The sequence below is a fragment of the Strongylocentrotus purpuratus genome, unplaced genomic scaffold (genome assembly GCF_000002235.5).
Source record: "Strongylocentrotus purpuratus isolate Spur 01 unplaced genomic scaffold, Spur_5.0 spur5_scaffold_15, whole genome shotgun sequence".
Lineage (NCBI taxonomy): Eukaryota > Metazoa > Echinodermata > Echinoidea > Camarodonta > Strongylocentrotidae > Strongylocentrotus > Strongylocentrotus purpuratus.
The window spans coordinates 24928044-24954285 of record NW_022145600.1 but is presented as its reverse complement, the minus strand read 5'-3'; the positions used below and the strand labels follow the sequence as shown (position 1 = coordinate 24954285).

Here is a 26242-nt window from a genome sequence, read left to right as displayed (position 1 = left end):
CCTAAGTTTGGCAGGAATCCATCAATTGGTTCTTGAGATAACGCGATCACGAGCTGTTTTTGCATACATAATGAGCCCTGTGACCTTTGACCTTTGACCTCGTGACCCCAAAATCTGATCATTTCATCGGCTCTGCAAGATACATACATGACCAAAGTTTGGCAGGAATCCATCAATCGGTTCTTGAGATAACGCGATCACGAGCTGTTTTTGCATACATAATGAGCCCTGTGACCTTTGACCTTTGACCTCGTGACCCCAAAATCTAATCAGTTCATCGGCTCTGCAAGATACATACATGAACAAAGTTTGGCAGGAATCCATCAATCGGTTCTTCAGATAAAGCGATCACGAGAACGGGACGTACGGACGTACGGACGGACGGACAACCTGAAAACATAATGCCTCCGGCTACTTCGTAACGGAGGCATAAAAACAGCATTTATGCATCGGTTTACCACACAATATCTCCGAGCCTTACAGTGTTAAAACCAGAAGAAAAAAAAAATTGGTTTGCTTGGCAATACATGTGCAGAATGTAGAAAAGGTCTGGACTTGACCTTTAAGGTTATTCAAATTATATCTCACCTGCAATAGCTTTTGTTGAATGCATGACGAGTCCTTCCTTTGAATTGACCCGCCCTCCAGTACTGATGCCTGTACAAACAAACAAAAAGATTCATGTATTTAGTTTCAAAAATGAAATATTAACTCAAAGTGCCTGGGAGTTAACAAATATTTTCCCCCCAAAGAATGCAAAAATATGCCTCCCACCAGGGTGTGAATAAAAATGCAGAATATTAATGAGTTATGATTAGCTGCTACAGATAAAAGGATGCTAGTCTTTGTCTCTTATTCTTGTTGTTGTTGTTGTGTTTTTTTTGTTTTGGGGGGTCACATGTTTTATTCCCTTCAGTTCCTATCCCTATTCCTTTCTTTCTGTTTTATTTTCATTCTTGCCTTTTATTATGATGAGTGCATAGCAAAAAGAGCTTCAGTATGTCTCTGTTCAAAGCTAATCTTAAATTTCATAAGCATGTAAAATGTTAGCACGTTGACACATTCTTGTGTACCTCAATTTTTCAGCCACTAGTTATGATATCATACTCAGCAACTCCCCACTTTCTCAAAATGTCTCTCTTGAAACACACTATTTTACTCTGTGTCAAAGGTGGGTTGTATGGCACATGGTCAGTGACGATTGCTCCGGGCCAATCACTTTACCCAGCCCTGACCCTAACTCTAACCATGAACCTCAACCTAAGCCTAACCCTAATCCTAACCCTCTTTCACAAACTACATGTTATGCCCGAAGCAATCGTTATCAGGGCAACCAAAGGTATCTTCAAATAGAAAAACAGTAAAGCAAAAACCTACCTACACCCAGCACTCTGCAGTTAAGGGCGTAGCTCTCCTTTGTAGCTTCTAAGAGAAGTTCAAGGAGCGCTTTCATTCTATCCTCATTGGTGGTGTGGGGCGTCGGCCTGGATCTCCTCAGCTTAATCTCACCCTGTAAACAAACAAGACCAAACAAAAGTTGGTAAAAGTGACATCTCGTTGTAACATCATGACCAATGGCTCATTCACAGAGGTTAAAACTTATTTTGAATCTTTTGTTAAAAATCCAAAAATTTCATGTCATTATCTCACGTTGTTGAGGGGGGTTCTAAATTTGTTGTATTATAGTAAGGTTCACCTAGAAGGGGATATTATAACTTTTAGCAACTTTTTTGTACAAATATGATTGAGAGAGACCAATCCAAACTTAGATTTTGTAGAAAATTTGCATCATCAGGTAAGCAAATGACAATTCCAAAGAATACCCAAATCATAGGTAGCAGTACATCAGTTTATAACAATAGAAAATAAAGTATATTCATGAGGTTCATTATATCCATCTTACTCTAATAAGTAGTAAGACTTATGGTGCTTTTTGCTTTTATTTAAAGAAATGGTAATTTAGCATTTAAATTCTTTCCAAATACAGTCAAACCTTGTCTATAGTGACCATCCAAGGGAAACACAAAAAGTGGTCTTTGTAGATAGGTTCCTTTAGTACATGTTTCAGTGAGAAACCATTTTCAAGGGAAACACAAAATGTGGTCTTTGTAGACAAGTGGTCACTAAAGCAGGTTGACTGTATCATCAAACATAAAAAAATCCGTACTCACATCGGCTGCTATCAAAGCAACTCGGAGCTGCGTTCCCCCCATGTCGACGGCCAGGGCGCTCTGCGTCTCTAAGATGTGATCAATGTCAATGCTGGGGCTCTCCGGCATGGGAGGGAAGATGAACTGCTTCTGGATGGTGTCCTCCTGTTTGATCGATTTCAGAAACTTGATGATTCTTGGTACCGCATGCCCGTCACCGTAGATGTAAGATCTGATAAAAAAAAAATGAAAATAAAACATTAATAATCCTTAAAGGGACTTGGTAACATTGTCTCAGTTTCTGAAAAAAAAAACCTGGATTTAGCTCATGCTGCAATGATAATTATAAACCTTTCAGTCAGAAAACCCCAAGACTTGTAAAAGCTGATCGCCTGTCTGATAATCAAGATATTTATGATTGGAAATCGAAATCAAATTTTGTGTTTTTCTAATGGTTTTCATAACACTACAGTCTATTGGAAAAAATGAGTATGGTAAAACCGGTCACTCAAAGATTTTTACTTTTTTGAGGCACTTCATGATCATTTTCACGCGCAATTTTTTTAGGGCTTCAATATTACCCAATATCACAGACAGTGATAACACGTAGGGCCATGCATCTAAGATTAAACAATGTTAAACGATGCCTTTAAAGGTAAAACAAAGTTTTGGTAATACTTCAACAGGATTGGATTATGAAATTTACAATTTGCATTACCAAATTGCGAAACCTAGTGAAATTTGGGCTCTAAAACGCTAGACTTCCATAAATTAAAATATCAAATTTATTGGTGCTCCAGATAAATTCAAATAGCGCCTACGGACATACAGTGGTACCTGAGACCATGAAAATCTCGGAATATACAATTCTGATATATAATTTCAAAACGGGAATCGAAAATCGGTCCACGTTAGTCAAGAAACAATGTTTTGAAGCTAAAGTACTGTAATATCGATCTTGAGAGGGAGCTATATGTCATTAAGAGTTTATTATTCATAATTTCATAACTGTAGACTTGATTTCAACCGCAAAAACAATCATTGACTAGTGTAGGATCGCATATGCTTCCAATATGTTCATTTGACCTGAATTTCTGTTGCTTTCTTTACTTCAATACGACTCAGCTATTATAAATTTTTTACAAAAATTATATGGTAGAAATCATTAAGTTCATGTCATGAACACCAAGCAGAAGAATTGTTTGATTCTGAAATTAAACGTTTTTTTTTTATTTACCAAGAACTCAAGATGTGACATGCGCCAATCAATAAGAGTACCAGGCTACTTTCAAAGAGTACACGATTAGCACACAGGTGATATGGATTTTTATTAGAACATGCACGTAATTGGCTATTTGCACAATGGGACCCACATATTGGTGTTTGGGGCATGTATGGATTATAGAATAAATTCTGGAGGAAAAATCACAAAGTAGCCTAGAAACTAAACAGTGACAAATTTCACATCAAGCAACTGCAGAAAAATTGATATTCCTGCCACGCAAGAAGTTAATAATTCATGGTGATTCATCATATGTTAAATGAAAAGAAATGAGAAATTGTAATGAATACAGATTTGGGGTAACTAGGCAATTATCATTATTACCATCCGTTGCTAACGATCATACTCCCTAGACTACGGACAAGCTACCTATCAATAGTAATATCAATAATTATATATAACTAGTGGAACAGAGGGCTATGTGTACCCCTACTCAGAAATGGCGAAGAGAGAGATGGAGAGAGAGAGAGAGAGAGAGAGAGAGAGAGAGGGAGAAAGGGATGTGTAGACTAAACGAACCCTTCCTACTACTTCCCCCCCCCCGATAGGTTTATTCTCTTCCATTTCATTTTAATAGAAAAAGGCTAATGTCCTCCCCCCCCCCCCTGCCCTCCCAGACATGAGCCCCTCTTCAAATACTGGACCATGCTACATGCTACCCTAGCTATCTGAACTAGAACACACACAAGAATGCTTTTACGAGTAATTTCTAATGTAGCGGGATTGATCAAACCAACTTACGGAGGGAATTGTCTTTGGTATTGGATTTCTAGAGCATGATGGATCTTCTGCGTCGTGTCTGCATCCCTGCAGTGTAAGACATTTTCACCTGAAAGAAAATAAAGACATGTTATTAAAGTGTATATAAAGTCATCTTTACATTTTATTCAAACCTGTTTACAGCGACCGCCCAAGGAAAACACAAAAAGTGGTCTTTGTAGACAGGTTCCTTTAGTACATGTTTCAATGAGAAACCATTTTCAAGGGAAACAAAAAATGTGGTCCATGTAGGCAGGTGGTCTTTTTAGACAGGTGGTCACTAAAGCAGGTTTCAGTAACCATCCCTGCACGGCTGCACACTTTTTGGATGCAATGTTCCAGATTAAAATTGTGATGCATGAGCCCGTTGTTAAAGTTTGAAATTTGGGGGTCGAGTCTTGGATTTAGGGCACCCATGTGTTGTGTTCCGAGGGCCCGTTAGTGTCTAACCCTGCCTGAGGGTATACCTGTATGGAAAAAATTATCTACTTACATAAAGACATCTGTTCTCAACACTTTGAGAAGTCTTTCTGTAAAGGTGAGAGGATTTCTAAATCTAACTAGTGTAGTCCAGGGCCCCATTTCATTCACAGTTTCGCTTGTTTAAATTGACTGAACTGGGTATCAATGACAATTCTGTACTACATGTACATGTGAGTTTGTATTGATTGTGAGGCTTGCGATCAAATCCAGATCGATCGCAACTCTTTATAGTACACTGTCCTGTCCTAAAGTAATATATAACAAGTATCTCTCTTATATGCTAGGGGGGTGTTTCACAAAGACAAAGATCGACTTAAAGTTGGACTTAACTATGATAGGCTGTTCATGTCACTGTTTGCCCTCACCATCATGATCTTTAGATATTATTTCCTTCCATTATGAACTATCAAAAACTATAAATTCTGTAGATTTGTGACCATGATTTGTACGTCCCTTGAGATACCAATGCCAGTAAATGGTGAGAAAAAACAGTGGCATGAACGGCCGGCCAAAGTTAGGCCCAACTTAAAGTTGATCTTAGTCTTTGTGAAACACTCCTTAAGTCTTACTTACCCGTCTCTCTCCCTGTCTGCCTCGACCCAAGGTTGACTACCGGTGTACCGAATGCTCCTGCTTCCCTGACCCCTGCACTGCTGTTGCCTATCATACAGCCTGCATTGGCCACCAAGATGATGAACTCTTCAAAGGGTATATGCTTCACAGGGTAGAACATGGGGTTGGTTTCCACGCCCTTCTGACGCATGATGCGGACAATGTCTTTGCTTCCTGCAGGAGATAGGACAAAAGAGATAGGACAAAAGGGAGAGGAGAAAAATAATGAGCAATTAATCATAATGCTTTTCCAGAGGTTGTTAGTCGCTGCACAGGCTACTGTAAGGACTTGTCCCTTAGGACAGCTGGCAAAGGGTGACAAACATGAACCTAAGGCTAAAAATACACGGGGCGACGGGCAATCGCCCCCGTAAGCTACAAAATCGCCTCCGTCGGATTTAATACACAATATTGAGTTTCAACCTTAATTAATGAAATGGATTTATGGAAGTAAAATGAGCGTATAGGATTTCTCGCTCAAATTTGCCGGTGTCTGGAGCTGCCATATTGTAAACAAATGTACGCTTATTTGCCACAAGATGGCGCTATATAGCCCGTCTCTACATCTCTATGAGTATTACCGACATAAACAATGGAAGCAGTGCGGCCGAACAAATTCAATGGAAATTTTTATTTTAAAAAGAGCCCCCGGCATTACTCCCATGAGAAGGCTCACGGGGGCTCTTTTTAAAATTTAAAACCACTATGCAAAAAATAAAATAAATGAAACTAAAAAAAAAATCAGTATATTCCAATGAAGTGCCAAAAGGGCTTGTTGATTCTCCAATCTACGCAATAAAAACAGATGGCCGATTATCGATTCATACATATCAATATTTGAGCTCTTGGTAAAAGGACAAACACAGGTGTCAAGCTCACCCGCGTCAATGTTAGGAAACAACATGATGACACGCTTGTTGAATTCCATCAGGGCGTCTACCATAAGGCTGTACATCTTGAGAGAGTCTGCTATATTTGTAGTCACAGGATGTTGTAGGGCAACAATGTACTCCTTAGACTTGCCCTCCCCCTTTAGCCATCTGTTTAGTATGTGCTGTAAAAAAATAAAAAAAAGAAGAGATGAGGATTTGACTCAAATTCAAGTTCAAGGTCATTTATTTACACTCATCATTAAAAATACAGAATAGTCATGTTTACAAATACAGAATAAACATACATACATATCATACATCCAAACAAAAAACATAACATAATGAGATAATAATCTGTCAGATCAATGGTTGACTAAAGTCCAAGACATCAGTCGTATTTTGTAATACCTGCCTAGTTTATGGTCACTTCATTTTCTATGACTTCCTTATCTTAGAACAAGTACAAAATTAGCCATTGTCAAAAAATGACCCAAATGTTCCCAATTTTTAGTTGAGATAGGAAGGTCCCACTTTGTTCATTTTAGAATAACCACTTCCAACAGTGATGGAAGGGCTACGCAAACCCCCCCCCCCCCCCCCTCTCAGAAAGGAACACTTCTACCTGTTTATCCTGGGATGCACTGTTGGTGCATAAATGAATAACGATAAACTTTCATCAGCAAATGTCAAGCATTTGTCTCAGTGTCTTTACAATCTGGGACATTGACATTTACATTGTATCAGCTGCTTGGACACAGACAAAACATATGAACAGATTGTGATTTATGGTTAACATATCAAGCGATTTCAGGGGTTCTCTTAAAGAAAAGTGATTTTTCAAAACAAAGCTTTGAATATATAGTTTTGGAAAAGCACAGGCTAACAAAGTTTAGAATGTCCCAACTGTGGTTTTGAAGTGGGTAACATTTCATCATCATGATTTCTCTTCAATAACACATACTTGAAAAAATTACCTGACAGTCTACCACATCTGTGCTTAGTAACTTGTCATACGATGGACATCCTGCTAGCAGTATCCTATCGTTATCCTCGCACATCGCCAGCAGACGCTTGTGGGCACGCTCCGTACAGCAAACGTGATAGTGCGCCAACTTGGAGATGGTATGCCTGATGCTGTCGTCGATCGTCCCGCTCACCTCGCCCCCTTCCACGTGGACGATGCGAATGTTCATGAGGGCAGCGCAGGCCGCTAACGAGAGGACGTCGAAGCGGTCCCCGTGCACGATGACGACGTCTGGTTTAAGGCGGAGCATGATGTCGGGGAGTTTGACCATGGCAAGGCCGACCGATTCCACCATGGCAGCTTCATCCTCCCCTCTTACGATGGTGTGGAGGCGACTGTCGATGGTGAAGCCATCTTTCTCGATCAGTCGATATGTGGACCTGGGCAAGACAGTGACAAAATAGAGAACAAAGATATATAACACTAGAGCACTCATTGCTGCATTATAAAAATCAACCCTCTTTCAGATATAATGCAATAAACAGTGGTGATATCTACATGTAAACACAGAGCTTAGTGATAATCTGTAGGACCTTTCTTGTTGCACATACATGTAGTTGCCTTCCATTTTAATACACCCTATAACAAAAAATCTGCCACGAATTACCCCTTCATATCATATCTGAATATGCAAATACAATATCCCTCTATATTAATGGAAAAAATATACTTTAAAAAACAATTTGCCTTTGAATTCAAACAGCATGGAGGTTCTAAATGTACATGTATATGACTTGTATTCTTCTATTATACATGTATATGTATGTACAGGCATGTAAATGCATGTACATGTATATGGTTAATGTTAACTCATATCCTGCCATGAGACTGCTAGCACGCTATTGTTATAGTGCTCTGTGCACGCGAGCGCGCTATCTATTGATTGCTACGTTCATGCTAGCGAGCCACCGCTACTCTGCTTTGTGCACGCTAGCAAGCATATGTAATAACAGTCATTGTTCATGCCCATTGCACCGTGCTGAGTGCTTTTGCAGCCCTATTGAAAGTACCATCGCGTGCATCAGATTATCGGCTTTGGATAACGCGTCTTTGTATACAACAGTCAGATTGGATTTTCTCGAGTAATTTAGCGATTTGTTTTTTGTAAAGATTTAAATAACACGCACTTGAACCAACCCTAAAATTAACTTGGCACACAGGAGATTTGTGGCTGGCACAATAGAGATTAGCACTGTGGCACTGGGTGCATTGTATGGGTGGCAGCTTAAGAGTTAAAATACTTCCACTGGTAGCTTTTCATGAAATTAACGATACATGCAGACCTCCAAGAAAATGTCAATGTTTCAACTGACCCCATATCTCAACTAATACCTCTCTATCACTTCATCGCAATGAACATCATATTCCCAATGTGATCATAAGCGCAATAGAAACTTCTGTCTGCCATTTCAACAATTAAAGATAAACTTTAGTACTGGTAATGTGATTGCATTGTGAAAAAAAAGGTGTAGAAAGGATCAGAAACAGTTGATCATGTAGCATGTAAGTATTGGTGAGCACTGCAAGGTTCTGGAGTCATCAAAATCATAATAAATTTGACCGATTCTTGGTAAAGTAACAAGCACTCACATAGAAAGCTATATATGGGACAACACACATGGTGTCGGGGCTAGTACTACCTTGATTTCCTTGTCTTTCTATGCTCATTACTCAGCCAGTATACAGTTTCTTCCAAAATTGTTTGGCACATGTCATTTATTTGTAATCTTGAACATTCAGTGTAAGTTTCGTTTGATTCTGTGAGAATTATTATTTTTTTTTTACCAGTACTGGAGTTTATCTTTAAATCTACACGTACAGTAGGCTTTAATAAAGCAACATTCATTCAGGTACAATATTGCTTTAATATCACTCATATTTTACACCTTAATCAAATATTCATACTTGTACAACTGCACTAACAAAAGTTTTAGGTTTCAGTTTCATCTTAATATTTTCTACCAAGGCCGCGAGGGGCTTAATTGCTACCAGTAAACCTTGAACAACAATAACCATGCAGTTTTGTATTCATATCAATTATCATGCACAATTTTTTCAATCGAATCCATTCCAAAGTAAAGTATTTACATTTACAAACTTAACTACCAGTTATTATATCGCATAATTTGAAATCATATTCTGAAGCTCTGAACCAAAGTGTTTGCACAATTATCCACTACAGACATGTGGGGAACATAAACAATGATTTATTTGGTTGTGGTTGTCTGGTGTTTCATTTCAGTAATCCATTTAAAAAAAAAGAAGAGTATTATGGGATATTTCTCTATAATTCTCTCGTGCCAGAAGTCCAGAACGCCCCTGGAGCATCTATCCTATCCCCTACCCCCCCCCCCCCCTTCAGATCTTGGCTGCAACTTGCTGACAAATTATGAAACCTGGCCTGCCAAGTTAATAATTAATATGCCCATAAAGTTTCATACAGACCTCAAAGGGTATATCCCTAATTTAATATCCATATCACGTACACATGTACATTCAGAGATAAAACTACATGTAATTACTGACTTAATGATTGGAACATCTGTTATATTTTACATCAGGGCTCAAATTAAATTTTTGTCCACGGGGGCTCTTCCCCCCCCCCAAAAAAAAGAGCCCCGTGAGCCTTCTCACGGGGGCTCTTTTAGTGCTGACGGGGGCTCTTATTTTAATACAAATTTCCATTGAATTGGTACCCATGAAACTCCTAAATTCCTTGGTATTTTATCATTATCATTTATTTAAGTCGGCATTTTCCCTCTTAGAAATTTACTTGTTACATAGCTGTATACTTTTATCCCTGTGATCAGTGGCGGATCCAGGGGGAAAAAATGGAAGGGAAAAAAAAGGAAGGAAAAAAAAAAGAAGGAAAAAATAAAGGGGAAAGATTTTTTTTTTTGCTGTTGAAAAAAAAGTGTTCCCATCCCACTTGTATCACAGAGAAACAACAGTTTAAGTTAAGTCTAACGTTAACGTTAAATTTGTTATTAAAATGTAGAGTACAGCCCTTGGCCTTAGGCCTAATTTAGGTCGTAACTGTTACTGTTTGAAAATCTAAAGTAAAATTAGACGGTTTTCATGGTTATAGACCAAGTAATTGAGAAAAAAAAAGTTTACCCGTCACTGAGACCAGGTCAATCAATCTTCTAGATCCATTATTAGGGTCTAACGTTAGTAGATATAATGTAGATACAGGCGCGGATCCAGCGGGGGTGAGCGGGCCTTGCCCCCCCCCCCCCCTTCCGCAAAAGAGAGAGAGAGAGAGAGAGAGAGAGAGAGAGAGAGAGAGAAGGAAAAGAAGGGAAAGGGAAAGAGGAGATATGGGAAAGAAAGAAGAGGAAGAAGAAAAGAAAAGGGGGAAGAAGAAAAGAAAAGGGGGAAGAAGGAGATCAGGTGGGTGCGAAAGGGCCTTGCCTCCCAGGCTGTTGCCTCCCCCCGCCCCCGCTAAAAAAAAAGAGAGAGAAGGAAGGAAAGGAAAAAAGGAGAGCTAAAAGGGACCAAAAAAGAGGAAGAAGAAAAAAAAGGGTGAAAAGAATTTCGATGCGGTTTTCGAGTAGAATTCTGTGAGAAGATGATATACTTTCTCGTAGCTTGATGTGACGAGATGTCTCTATTCAGATATCTGTTGATAGTATTATAGAATATAGAAGCCTGAAATGACCTTCTGCTCGTAACCGACAAGTCACCGCATTAAAATTAAATTGCAAATAGTGTTCAACAACACGATGGGGGATGAAACTTTCTAATATTCGAAGATATATGACCTTCAGACCATATTGTTTCATTATTTTTTATTCAATCAATCAACGTCAAAGAATAGATTTATCATCGCTCTTCAATTTATTATTTCACCTTTTAATGTACTTTCATTCTTATGAATCACGAAAGAACACTGAATTGGATTCTTCAATGTTTGTTTTGATTAATTTCCTCCCCTTTCCTTCTCCCTGTTTAATACTGAGAAAATTTCAATTTTTCTTAATCAAGGCAAAATATTATTTTCATATTTTCTTTATGCAAGACAGGAAGAGAGAGAGAATATGTTTAAGTGAGAATTATCGAGTACAACTATGAATTGCATCCTTTTCAATATTATTCAATTCGCTGAAAATATTCAGAATATGAATATGATAAATCCACATAATACACCAACGCTGTTCAACGCATCCAATGCTCCAACCATAGCCCATACGCCAAAGCACCATATTTATCAATATGAAAAGATTTTTAAATGAAATTTGAAGAAAAATCAAATTAACAATGCACTGACAGGCATCAGTTGAAATCATGAATTCTCTGTGACTGGCTTAGCACTAGTTTCTGAGGGACCAGTCACTAAAGAGGAAATAAAGGGAAGGAAAATTGAGAAAGAAGTAAATAACAAAGGGGGATATCAGTTTCAATTTTCCCGCCAACATATTGCGGATCGGGATGGTGGTGGGGCAAAAGACCTTTGCCTCCCCCCGCCCCCACTAAAAAAAAAGAGAGAAGGAAGGAAAATGAAAAAAGGAGAGCTAAAAGGGACCAAAAGTGAGGAAGAAGAAGAAAAAAAAGGGTGAAAAGAAGGGGAGATAGAAAACCTAAAAGAGAGAGAAGGAAGGGAAAGGAAAGGGAAAGAGGAGAGAAAGGGAAAGAAAAAAAAGAAAAAGAAAAAATGTAGGGGAGATCAGTTGCCAACAAAGTGTAAATTAGGGGGGGGGGGGCACTGGCGTAGTGATTGGGGAGGGGGCTCGGGGGAAATAAAATTCAAACATGGTTTATTTCTAATTCCATAAAGGTGGTTTACACATAATGCTGAAATGACATAATTTTCCGAGATTTTTTTAGTAAATTATACTTTTTTATGCGTTTGTTGTAAAATGACAAATTCCTAAATTTACAGCCAGGCAAGAAATATGCTTCTTGAGATGCCTAGGGGCCTACACGTCAGGGCCCACGGAACGGCGGGGATCGGGGAGCCTTGAGGTCCCTCCCCCCCACCCTCCACTTTTTTGAAATAGTACATAAAGAGAAATGGAAAGAAAGAGAGCAAGTAAGAAAAATAGTTAACTGCCAGTGTCACAACAAAATAAGAATTCAGAATTAAGCCTTGGTCATTGGTATTTCAAATCATACAATTAATTAATTTCCGACGCAGAAGTTTAACGTTTAACCTGTGAGTTGAATTTATGAACAGAGTCGGGTACAAATGAATATCTGAATCGTGAAAGCCGGGTTGGGGTGGGGCGAAGTCGGATACCAGAACGATTAAATGAATAAAATAAATGAAGTGGATGGGTATTGTCTTTCATGATTGCACAGACCTTATGAACAATTTGCTCAGTACTATGTACATAAGAATCCACTTTGAAGGGGGCCCCTAACTGCTTTATTCGCTTGTTAAAAGATTTTTCAGGCTTGTGCGTCCCCCCCCCCCCCCCCCCTCTCTAAGTCTGATATGCACATTTAGTTTGTTGAGTATGCATTTATACACATAGTTTTCTTTCTAATATTACATGAACGTCTGCACAAGCATCATATCAATGGAAATAAGTCCATGCTATACCACCAATTTGTGCACAAGAATATAAAATAAAACGCTGATCTTTTGATCAGACTTTTCTGCATACAATAGTTCGTTATTGAGAGCTTTTCCTAGGAAAAATATATTCCATTACTCATAATACATCTCTGGTCTTTTGACATTTCTGCATACAGTACTTAATTTGTAGGCCCTAATCCATACATACCAACATTTGAAAATCAGAAATCTGTACAAATTATGCTATTTTCAAAAAAAAGAGGAACAATCCTAACTCTCCTATTCAATACTACAGACAAATTTGTACAGGAAGAGGAACACCTGCATTAAAATGATAATTATCTTCTCCCAAAAAGAGGAATGTTCCTCTTTAATCTGAACAGTTGGCATGTATGCTAATCATATTAGAGAAAAACATATTTCATTTCTCATAATACATCACTGGTCTTTTTATGTGAACTGTCTGCATACTGTATACAGTAGCCCAGATCTGAACGCACAATGCACAATGCACCAATGTGAAAACCAATCCATTAAAATCCACTCAAAATGGACATGATAGCAATTAGGACTGAATAACTTACCCATAATCATCAATCAAATGACATCCTAATACGATGGTTGACAATTCTAGCATCTCATCGTCTTTTATGGCTTGCATGATGTTGCCCAGCTTGGAATAGTCTGCTCGGTTAGTGGTGGCAACGCAGACGCGGAATTTCCTCTTTGTGTCCATGTCGCCGCCACAGTTGGCCTTGACGCCGGAGCCATTGAGAGACGTCATGGTACCGGAGAGTTTGCGTTGATGCTGCTGGTTTAGGAAACGGTTGAAGGCAATCTGAAAACAAAAGGATGGAAAATTTACTCAAAAATTGTCATCAACTGGTAGACAATATACATTTTTTATTTTTTTATTTTTTTTTAATTTTTAAATTCAAGATTATCCAGACTATATTGAAATGACATGAACATTAGAAGTTTCAATAAATTTCCCAGGTCTCAATTACAACCATGAGCGACACACTTCTAATGCAGAAATATCCATTCTTCAAACTGTTACAGTATTTCCACATTAGAACCTATAGTTTATTTACTTATAGGAAGGTTTTATTTGTATTAGTGGCATTTCATTCTATTTGAGAATATTTATGCCTTTAACTTTACTTTCTTTTCGTTTACTATTTGTAAATCATTAATCTCTAGAAAGTTTTCTATTGAAGTAGTGATCAACATTTTAGGGCCTTGGTTGAGGTGCAGTATGTGCAACAAAAAAGAAAAAAGACAGTATTTTGAGAAGAAAAAACTTCTACCATATTTATAAGGAAAAAAACAGAATAATTCCTTGAAAAACGAAATGGTTGGCAGCTCTGGTTGCGGGATTGCCAAATCATTCTGCTTTCCTGCATGAAGCCATTTAAATCAGACATGATTTGCATAACAACCACAACAGCTGTTATGGCAAATCTAATGAAAAATTGTCCTGAAATCATTCATTAATCATAAATGTGGATGCAAAATCATAACATCAATTGTTTCTGACTCAAATCATGCAATTCCTTCAATTATTCTATCTATTGTATCCAAACAATTACTAAAAATACATGTACAATATAGTTTTGCTCCTGAAGGCCAAGTTACTACTCTATCAACAGATTACTATCAACAGATTACTTGTAGAGTTGTAGTAGAAATGTACATGGGGAAGCATTGACGTGAGAAGAAAATGAAGAGACAGTAATAAATTCCATGCATACATGGAATATTTGTACGGAACCAGAAGAGTGGTAATTCTGCATTAAAGATACAAGTTAAAACTTAAAACCATTTTGGCTCCAAACTGACGATATATACATGTACATGTAGATACGGTATACCAACATACATGTAAACGTAACATGAACATGCAGTCAGTGCATGGTCATGTAACAGCCATAAGCTTTACTTACACACACTCACACACACATATGTTTATCATTTTCCATGGCAACAAGCCAGAAAGGTCCTTATCAGATCAGGGAATAATTTTCCTGGTATCGCATCGCAATTTGCTATGCATTTTTGCATGACTGCTATACAAAATATCTTTTGTGTAGCAGTTTTCTTCCATAGAAATGTACAGAATTTCATTTGAAATATTTATCCATCGGCTGAAATTGCTAATCAAAAAATTTGGGGAAAATTATTCCCTGCAGATGGCCCAATACATTGTAGATACACAAATTGTTAAGGCCACATGAAATTGATTTCTACTTTCTTGTACTGTTAATATGAGGAGCAGGTGGGTGTACTTGATATTTAAGACGAATGGACAAAATTAATATTAAATGTGGACAGAACAAATTTTAACAAATTATATGGTGCAGCTACTCTACAAAATAGAATAATGTGCTTCACAAAGATCCATATCGTTATCCTGGTTTTTGCTGAGCTATCATGATACTAAAGGGATTTTATCCTACGATATTATACCTTGAGTACAATATTAACTTCAAGTAGGTTGAGACGAGACAGAAAGGGACAGGAGAGAGAGAGAGAGAGAGAGAGAGAGAGAGAGAGAGAGAAAGCGAGAGAGAAAGCGAGAGAGAGAAAAAGATAGAGAGAAAGTGAGAGAAACAGAGAGAGAGAGAGGGAAAGTGTAGATTAATTTCTTGCCAAAGGACGTTAGTGCTATGACAGGGAGTTGAAACATTTACGATGTCCTGTGGGATGCAAGGTGCACTTGCTAATCCACCAAATCACAACAGTGTATATTTCACAAAGACATCACTTGTTATCATGATTCTCTTGTTTATCATTGTTACATTTAATTATTGTTCTGTATCTGTTTTGTTATTGTTCCTTATCCTTTTTAAAATTGATAAAACATATAACCAAAAGACAAGTTTAATAGCCAGTAGAAGAGAGCTACGTCACTGGAACTCATGCTTTAGAATCGAGACAGGTCAAATTCAAGGGGTGCTTAGACAGTTCCCTCGAGTAGACTCAATAGAAATCGCATGTGGGAGGGAACTATTCATTGGTAGCTCAATGAATTGACCTTTGAGCTTGCAAGACTGCGTCACCACTACCTCTCTCTATCACCTACATGTATGAGCTACATGTTCATGAGCTGACCACACCCATATCAACCCTGCTTGTAGCTCACCCCCCCCCCCCCATTTAGAATCGCTACAATGTATACAAGAATCATATCTGAACGATAATTACTGTCTTCTAGTCCAAACGTCTAATATAGAGAGAAATGTCTTATAACGAAACGTCATTTAGCAAATTGCATACTGTTTGAGCATACCTTCAAATAATAAGAGTCCCGCTCTAATCTGCACCTCATATCATACAAAAATTGTATAACTGGGTGGGGCTTATCATAAGCACACTCTGATGATTGGTAACAGGGAAAAAAATACTTTAAACATTTTGGGGGCTACTTTTCAAGCTTGCTTGCATGAAAATAACACTCTTTAATTTGTTTTGCATTGAACTCTATGCAAAGTTTGGGGGCTCTTTTATGACTTTCGGGGGCTAATTCGCCCCGAGCCCCCGTGTAAGCTGGCATGTCAACTGACCTTTCCAAAACTAGTTTCTTTTTACGTTTCTATATAATGATGTTGTTATCGAGTCTGCATGGCCCTTTTGCTATTGGTATATAATAATTCCTTAATCTTTATACAAGATTCAATCGTTCAACGTTTCTTGATACAAGATTCAATCGTTCAACGTTTCTTTATACAAGATTCAACGTTTCTTTATACAAGATTCAACGTTTCCTCATACAAGATTCATATAAATTGCTCCAGTCTGAATAGGCCATCAATCATCGTTTGACCCTAGTAAAATCAGAACCAGCCGGGCGTTGCATACGCTGCATGTACAGGTATGTATATTTGGTAGAAAATAATAAATCCACCCTTTTCGCATATTTGCACATCACTGAATAGAAGCAGACAAATATGACTAGCTGCAGTACACAATCGTTATGAAAGCAAATACATCTAGTCTCACACACGTCACTACTAAGACTATTATTGAGGATCCTGATTAATATTTAACTAAGGGTTACCTTAGCAGCTAATGATAAATATTCCAAGACCGTCCAACGCAACCATCTATCATGCAAAAGAGGGATGTGGGAATATATCACACGTAGCATACAATATGGGCATTGTTTTTACATGTACATTGTATGTCCGTGGGAGCAGTGTATGCCTACAAGTTTGTGTGTTGCAAAAATAGACTACCAGTAGTTGAAACTTCATAGTAAGCTTTGGTACAAATGGCCCGCAAATATCCACAGATCTTTTACACAATGGAGACGTCCCACTGAACTTTATTGTGCATTTTAGAAAAAATGAATGCCAATGCCCGCAGACAGAACTGGCTTATTGTTAAAAAATAACTGTAACTGCGGCAGCATTCATGTCCACCGACCGTGACACTATTATTTTGAATTAAATGGCAAAACAAGATTATAAAGAGTTTAAAGACTGAGAAAGGTTCTATAGTAATAATTCATGCAAGTATTGAAATGATGTACAATTTCGGTACAAATCGATTCCATTCTTGATGACGTTATAAATCATCAATGTGTGCGTACAAGTTTCTCCATGAACTGGTTAAAACTGAGAACATACTGTACACTAAGGTTGTGCACAACTGTGTAATGAAGTACCAGAGTACACTCCCAGGTTTACAAGCGAATACTTGAATATTCGGACGTCATGTTTTTTAATATTTTTTTTGCCACCACCATACCACAGGAGCAGTATCCCAGGTCCATCTCCGAAAACTCATGCAATTTTACTTCAAGTTGCAGTTGAAGGCGCCGATTTAATAATAATAATAACAGTAAACAATGCCGTTTTAAAAACTAAAGATGGCAGAATAATCCATTTTCCTCCGAGTCCAAACAGAAATCCGGACATTTGGTTCCAGTTTCTGAGTGGTGAGTTTGACAGTGATTGAGCTTGGAAACATTTTTACCGACGGTACCATGCCAGCGGCAGGCGCTCTTCCTGGCACGGGTAAGTGTCGGCCGAGTAAGTGTCGGCCTGGACAGTGCCAGGTGACCAGGAATTTTAAAAAAAAAAAATTTTTTTTGCGGCCGAATATTCGAGTATGAGAAATCGTACTCGAGTAGTTGTCAAACAGTGCGGGTACTCGAGCATTCGACTTCTCGTCGCAGCCCTACTGTACACCCCCCGTTGCCTATCCCGATTTTGAGGATCTGTCCCCTGGAATAGTCGCATGCATGGTGATTTTTCTTCTCTTACCACATAGTACTTGAATCACTTACATGTAATTAGTATCATCACGCTATAAAACACAAAATACAATGTGACAAATGGAAATTATGGAATATAATGAATTTCATTCAAAACTGAAATACAGACATGTCATACATGTACTGTAGACCTTCACTATATGTTAATGGATATTTTTTTATTGCTTATAAATAAAAAAAAAAATCCACAAATTCTGCAACCCACAGAATTTTCCTTCTCTGTTCCCTTCCTCCAGTTATTTTCGTCTATGATTCAATTCACCGAAGATTGATAATATCAAGGCAATTGCCACAGTAAACATTCAAATGGGGACAGAGTCCAGCATTTACATCACGATGACGATATTACCCAAGTGTGCATACATGTACATGCACATCTGTCTTTTTCCGTGAACTAGTTAAATTTGCACTGAACAACTTACAAGAACTCATGCATTGCAATATAATGTTATCGTTTACTATAGATAACAGTTCCATGTATTTCAACATTATTAGGTGATACGTACGTAAGACGTATCACCTTTTGATTTCGTCAAGATTATTCTTTATTATTTTTCTTTTTATTCTTCCTTGAATTTGTTCGCAGGATATCTCAAGACTGAATAAAGCCATTATCATTAAACTTGCCATGATGATAGATATTAGTCTAACTTAGAACTGCATGACGTTTCAGAGTCTCAAGATCATCATGACGTCATCTAGGCGCCATTTTGTGAAAATCAACTCATGAACATATCTTTTTAACGGAAAGGAATTTCTCATTCATAATTATCATGATTGAGGTCAATATTTTGGAACTAGGGGATTAACATGGACATAATGCACTTGTTTACATGACCACATTATCTCTTATTCATTCTACCTCCAATTTTTCAGACTGTTTTCAAAACAATATCATGTTTCAATTATTAAATATATTTGTGGCTTCCACCCAGTAAATAAGATCGATTGATCGATCTGTATTAATAAGCCACAAATATATTTAATAATTGAAATTTCTCCCAGGAAGCATTACATTTATAAAATATCATGTCTGTCGATCATAGTTCTATGAAGCTTGATGTCTCATGGTAATTTAAGCAATCTAAGCAACAATTTCTGAACTTTAGCGACAATCGTTCGCCTTTGCTGCTCTTTAATACTATTATGACGTGCAGTAACAAATTGAAATTTCAGAACTCATGATAAATTTGTTTAACACTTGATTCCACTTGGTTGATTCTATTGTTCGGGTTATTTAGCAGAACGAGATAGAAATTGTCATTCTCATGGCTTACGACTTCGCATTAGTGTTCATCGTCTCTACAACGCTATTTGAACAATATTTGGTGACAAAAGACAGCATTTCTATGTAGCGTCAAAAGCTGTCAAATAACAAAAACATGGCACATAAAAAGATCCTCAGTACTGGGTCTGATTTAAAGGAAACTTAATTTGAACCCGGCCATATTCTGTCTCTCTCTCTCTCTGTCGCTCTCGTCTGTCATTGCCTTCATTTTCCCTCGCTTACTTCATTCTTACCACGGAATATGTAATGTGTATGCACGTGCATGCCTCAATCATTGAGAATATACTCACTAATATTGCTGAAATGATTCTTCTCCTACCCCTTTTTCTTCATTTACTTTGTCTTAGTAGTTGTAGTTGTAGTAGTAGTAATAGCAGCATTATCATAATAATCATTATTATTATAGTAAATATCGTAATTATAATCATTATTATAGTAAGTATGTGTTATTGTTATTATTCTTATAGTTATTTGTATGCTGCTTCTTCTTATCATTATTATCGTATACACCATACGTCATGTGCCAAGAATTTATTGCTATGATACATCCAAGATGTCTACCAAAACTGTCAATTCGTTGCTGAAATATTATCAAGCCAAAAGAAGGAACATTATAATTTCTATTTTAAATTGAAATAAATTATATAGGAGAAATAAATAGAGAATACAATCATGATTTTGGAATTAGGGGATTAACATGGATATAATGCACTTGTTTACATGACCACATTATCTCTTATTCATTCTACCTCCTATTTTTCAGACTGTTTTCAAAACAATATCATGCGTGTCAAACTGTCAATCATAGTTCTACATGTATGTAGCTTGATGTCTCATGGTCATTTAAGCAATCTAAGCAACAATTTCTGAATTTTAGCGACAATCGTTCGCCTTTGCTGCTCTTTAATACTATTATGACGTGCAGTAACAAATTGAAATTTCAGAACTCATGAAAAATTTGTTTAACAGTTGATTCCACTTGGTTGATTCTATTGTTCGGGTTATTTAGCAGAACGAGATAGAAATTGTCATTCTCACGGCTTACGACTTTACATTAGAGTTCATCGTCTCTACAACGCTATTTGAACAATATTTGGTGACAAAAGACAGCATTTCTATGTAGCGTCAAAAGCCGTCAAATGACACAAACATGGCACATAAAAAGATCCTCAGTACTGGGTCTGATTTAAAGGAAACTTAATTTGAACCCGGCCATATTCTGTCTCTATCTCTCTGTCGCTCTCGTCTGTCATTGCCTTCATTTTCCCTCGCTTACTTCATTCTTACCACGGAATATGTAATGTGTATGTATGTGTATGCCTCAATCATTGAGAATATACTCACTAATATCGCTGAAATGATTCTTCTCCTACCCCTTTTTCTTCATTTACTTTGTCTTAATAGTTGTAGTTGTAGTAGTAGTAATAGCAGCAGTATCATAATAATTAATAATTATTGTTATATTTATTATTATAGTAAATATCGTAATTATAATCATTATTATAGTAAGTATGTGTTATTGTTATTATTCTTATAGTTATTTGTATGCTGCTTCTTCTTATCATTATTATCGTATACACGATACGTCATGTGCCAAGAATTTATTGCTATGATACATCCAAGATGTCTACCAAAACTGTCAATTCGTTGCTGAAATATTATCAAGCCAAAAGAAGGAACATTATAATTTCTATTTTAAATTGAAATAAATTATATAGGAGAAATAAATAGAGAATACAATCATGATTTTGGAACTAGGGGATTAACATGGACATAATGCACTTGTTTACATGACCACATTATCTCTTATTCATTCTACCTCCTATTTTTCAGACTGTTTTCAAAACAATATCATATGTGTCAATCATAGTTCTACATGTATGTAGCTTGATGTCTCATGGTCATTTAAGCAATCTAAGCAACAATTTCTGAATTTTAGCGACAATCGTTCGCCTTTGCTGCTCTTTAATACTATTACATGTATGACGTGCAGTAACAAATTGAAATTTCAGAACTCATGAAAAATTCGTTTAACAGTTGATTCCACTTGGTTGATTCTATTGTTCGGGTTATTTAGCAGAACGAGATAGAAATTGTCATTCTCACGGCTTACGACTTTGCATTAGAGTTCATCGTCTCTACAACGCTATTTGAACAATATTTGGTGACAAAAGACAGCATTTCTATGTAGCATCAAAAGCCGTCAAATAACACAAACATGGCACATAAAAAGATCCTCAGTACTGGGTCTGATTTAAAGGAAACTTAATTTGAACCCGGCCATATTCTGTCTCTATCTCTCTGTCGCTCTCGTCTGTCATTGCCTTCATTTTCCCTCGCTTACTTCATTCTTACCACGGAATATGTAATGTGTATGTACGTGTATGCCTCAATCATTGAGAATATACTCACTAATATCGCTGAAATGATTCTTCTCTTACCCCTTTTTCTTCATTTACTTTGTCTTAGTAGTTGTAGTTGTAGTAGTAGTAATAGCAGCAGTATCATAATAATCATTATTATTATCATTGTTATATTTATTATTATAGTAAATATCGTAATTATAATCATTATTATAGTAACTATGTGTTATTGTTATTATTCTTATAGTTATTTGTATGCTGCTTCTTCTTATCATTATTATCGTATACACGATACGTCATGTGCCAAGAATTTATTGCTATGATACATCCAAGATGTCTACCAAAACTGTCAATTCGTTGCTGAAATATTATCAAGCCAAAAGAAGGAACATTATAATTTCTATTTTAAATTGAAATAAATTATATAGGAGAAATAAATAGAGAATACAATCATGATTTTGGAACTAGGGGATTAACATGGACATAATGCACTTGTTTACATGACCACATTATCTCTTATTCATTCTACCTCCTATTTTTCAGACTGTTTTCAAAACAATATCATATGTGTCAATCATAGTTCTACATGTATGTAGCTTGATGTCTCATGGTCATTTAAGCAATCTAAGCAACAATTTCTGAATTTTAGCGACAATCGTTCGCCTTTGCTGCTCTTTAATACTATTACATGTATGACGTGCAGTAACAAATTGAAATTTCAGAACTCATGAAAAATTCGTTTAACAGTTGATTCCACTTGGTTGATTCTATTGTTCGGGTTATTTAGCAGAACGAGATAGAAATTGTCATTCTCACGGCTTACGACTTTGCATTAGAGTTCATCGTCTCTACAACGCTATTTGAACAATATTTGGTGACAAAAGACAGCATTTCTATGTAGCATCAAAAGCCGTCAAATAACACAAACATGGCACATAAAAAGATCCTCAGTACTGGGTCTGATTTAAAGGAAACTTAATTTGAACCCGGCCATATTCTGTCTCTCTCTCTCCGTCGCTCTCGTCTGTCATTGCCTTCATTTTCCCTCGCTTACTTCATTCTTACCACGGAATATGTAATGTGTATGTACGTGTATGCCTCAATCATTGAGAATATACTCACTAATATCGCTGAAATGATTCTTCTCTTACCCCTTTTTCTTCATTTACTTTGTCTTAGTAGTTGTAGTTGTAGTAGTAGTAATAGCAGCAGTATCATAATAATCATTATTATTATCATTGTTATATTTATTATTATAGTAAATATCGTAATTATAATCATTATTATAGTAACTATGTGTTATTGTTATTATTCTTATAGTTATTTGTATGCTTCTTTTTCTTATCATTGTTATCGTATACACAATACATCATGTGCCAAGAATTTATTGCTATGATACATCCAAGATGTCTACCAAAACTGTCAATTCGTTGCTGAAATATTATCAAGCCAAAAGAAGGAACATTATAATTTCTATTTTAAATTGAAATAAATTATATAGGAGAAATAAATAGAGAATACAATCATGATTTTGGAACTAGGGGATTAACATGGACATAATGCACTTGTTTACATGACCACATTATCTCTTATTCATTCTACCTCCAATTTTTCAGACTGTTTCAAAACAATATCATGTTTGCTGATCATAGTTCTATGAAGCTTGATGTCTCATGGTAATTTAAGCAATCTAAGCAACAATTTCTGAATTTTAGCGACAATCGTTCGCCTTTGCTGCTCTTTAATACTATTATGAGGTGCAATAACAAATTGAAATTTCAGAACTCATGAAAAATTCGTTATAACAGTTGATTCCACTTGGTTGAGACTATTGTTCGGGTTATTTAGCAGAACGAGATAGAAATTGACATTCTCATGGCTTACGACTTTGCATTAGTGTTCATCGTCTCTACAATGCTATTTGAACAATATTTGGTGACAAAAGACAGCATTTCTATGTACCATCAAAAGCAATCAAATAACAAAAACATGGCAGATAAAAAGATCCTCAGTACTGGGTCTAATAATTTAAAGAACAGTTAATTTGAACCCGGCCATATTCTCTCTCTCACTCGTTTGTCATTGCCTTCATTTTCCCTCGCTTACTTATCTACTATATCTTCCATACATCCATAATTATCAAGGCTAAACAGTAGAAACTTGACATATGGATAGATCATAATGGGAGAAGCATTTTATATCACAATATGACATCGTGAAAGGTACTAGTATGCCACGTGCGCATAAAATATACAGTTCCTCAGGTAGACAAAAGAACTTCCCTTCCCTGCTATTATGTAAAAATGCGTAGAACAGGTGTCACATGCATATTCACCTTTTCTACACATTGTTACATAGTAGCAGTGAAGGCCGGATGTTCTTTTGTCTACCACATCAATTGTTGAGGGTAGAATGAGGAACTGTATATTTTGCCCTCTTTCTTTGTATGTCATGTTCATAGTGTAACTTCCTGCATGCGTGTATATCGTCGTGTGCAATCTAAAATATTTCTAATTGTAGTCAACATGGGCAGTTGAGTATGTTGACACGCATGATCAGTCGGCGTTCATCGTGTTCTCGTCCACTCAATCTTAAAGTCCCTAATATTTACATTTGAACTGCACTGATAAACATCAATGCAGTTGTAGAAGCCATTATGTTTTAAACGTGCTAGTCAAGAATTTGATCTTAGAATTGTACTTGCAAAACTTGTGTAACTGTACATTATATGTATTTCAATACATCTGAACTATGGAAATGTACAAGCCATGCTAAATTGTAAATTACATCAGATCCTGTACATGTTAGAAGGTATTTCCCCCTCTTCAACTGAATTAGCATTACAGAGAATGCGTGGTTACCTAATAATCAACCTACTGTGGTCGTTGCCAAATAGAAGCACAATGAAAGAGGATTTCAGTCTGTTTGTTTTGTTGTTATGTACATGTACACACTTATTAGTTACTCAAACCAAATAGTTGTTAGACTGTTACATCAGGGAGGGGTTAAGAACAAGACAGACAGGAATTATATAAAGAGAGATGAGGAAGACAAATGAGGAGGGAGAGGAAAAAGAAGGGAAGAGAAGAGGGAGAAATGAGGTGGACACATGAGGTAGGGAAAGGAGGGGGGAGGGAGAGAGAGGAGGGAAAAAAGGAGAGAGAGGAGAGGGGAGGGAGAAGGGGATAGGAAGAGAAGAGGAGGAATAGAGGGAGAGGAATAGAGGGAGAGGTAAGGGAGAGGAGAGAGAAAGAGGGTAGGGAGATGGAGGGGGGAGAGGGAAGGGAGAGGAGAGGGAGGGGGAGGGAAAGAGGAGAGAGAGGAGAGGAGAGGGAGAAGGGGGTAGGAAGAGAAAAGAGGTATAGAGGGATAGGGGAGGGATAGGGGAGGGAGAGGGGAGGGAGAGGGGAGGGAGAGGAGAGGGAGAGAGGAGAGGGAGAGGGAGAGGGAGAGGAGAGGAAGAGGAAGAGGAAGAGGGAAAGGAGAGAAGAGGGAGAGGAGAGGGATCTTAGGGGAGGGAGGGATAGGGGAGGGAGAGTAGAGGACAAGGAGGGACAGAGAAGAGGGAAGCCAGGGAGGGAGGAAAGAGACAGTGAATACAGAGAAAAGGGGACAGCGAGTGGAATAGAGATGGGGAGGAGAGAGAGTGTGTTAGAGAACTTCACAGTTGAAAGAGAAGAAGGGAGGGAAAGAGACAGGAGATAGAGAGAAAGTTTGTCTAGAGAGGGGGGAAGAGAGAGACAGGGCGAGATGGGAAAGGAAAGCCAAGGAGAGGGGAAAAGAAAGACAAGAGGAAGAGGAAGGCTTGTGAGAAAAGAGGGAAAAGAGAGAAATAGATATAGAAAGAGATAAAGAAAGAGAGAAAGTATGGGATGGACTCCATGTGAGGGACTCCATGGTACAGGGAGGGGGAGGGAGGGAAGGAGAGAGCTCCTGGTTCAGCTTTGTCATGTGCAGGCTGGAGGCTGGTGAAATGGGCCTTACACTGATAAAGTGAGTACAAGTAAGAATCATTTTCAAAGCTGCAGCTAAAGTGAATAGCACTTCTCATTGTCTCTTGACTTTAGTCTTCACAAAAGGCTTTTATTAGATAGACCCCTCCCCAAGAAAGCAGGACAATAGGTCATACATTGCACTTTTGCTTGGACAAGTCAACGGTTTTGTCAAGAATAACAATAGTTTCCTACATGTACATGTATATAACCTTAAATTTTTTACTTTTTTAAACTTTTTTTTTGTTTGTATTTATTTATTATTTTTATTATCTTTACCAATATTATTATTTTTTTTATTATTATTTTTTTTATTTTTTTATCTTTTTTATTATATTTTTTTAAATATATATATATTTTTTTAAATATACATGTATATATATATATATATTTTTTTTTTTTGCGGGGGGGGGGGGGTATATATTTTGCAATTGCGAACAGTAGCCAATTCATGTTTCAACTATGATATGTGGTCAGACCAGCAGTCCCTGTAAGGGGATTCCCAAATAGGCCAATTAAACTGATTCGCTGTCTCTAAGATGTTAAATATCACTAATCTAATTTTTTCGGTTAAATTAACTAAACATTCCAAACACATACATGTACAGTATATTA

General features: G+C 37.1%; 1 protein-coding gene across 2 annotated transcripts in view; it reads right to left on the bottom strand.

The window, feature by feature from the left end:
• The window catches only part of LOC590539 (bifunctional UDP-N-acetylglucosamine 2-epimerase/N-acetylmannosamine kinase), a 35839-nt gene that overhangs the window by 4743 nt on the left and 4854 nt on the right, over nt 1-26242 (bottom strand). For both annotated transcript variants that reach the window (XM_030985887.1, XM_030985886.1), the window contains exons 2-9: nt 13288-13541; nt 7133-7562; nt 6166-6340; nt 5248-5460; nt 4174-4261; nt 2172-2382; nt 1378-1510; nt 589-657 (exon numbers count right to left, since the gene is read on the bottom strand). In XM_030985887.1, coding sequence (XP_030841747.1) covers nt 589-657; nt 1378-1510; nt 2172-2382; nt 4174-4261; nt 5248-5460; nt 6166-6340; nt 7133-7562; nt 13288-13487 — 1519 coding nt within the window. In that variant the 5' untranslated portion in view covers nt 13488-13541. The remainder of the gene's footprint in view (nt 1-588; nt 658-1377; nt 1511-2171; nt 2383-4173; nt 4262-5247; nt 5461-6165; nt 6341-7132; nt 7563-13287; nt 13542-26242) is intronic.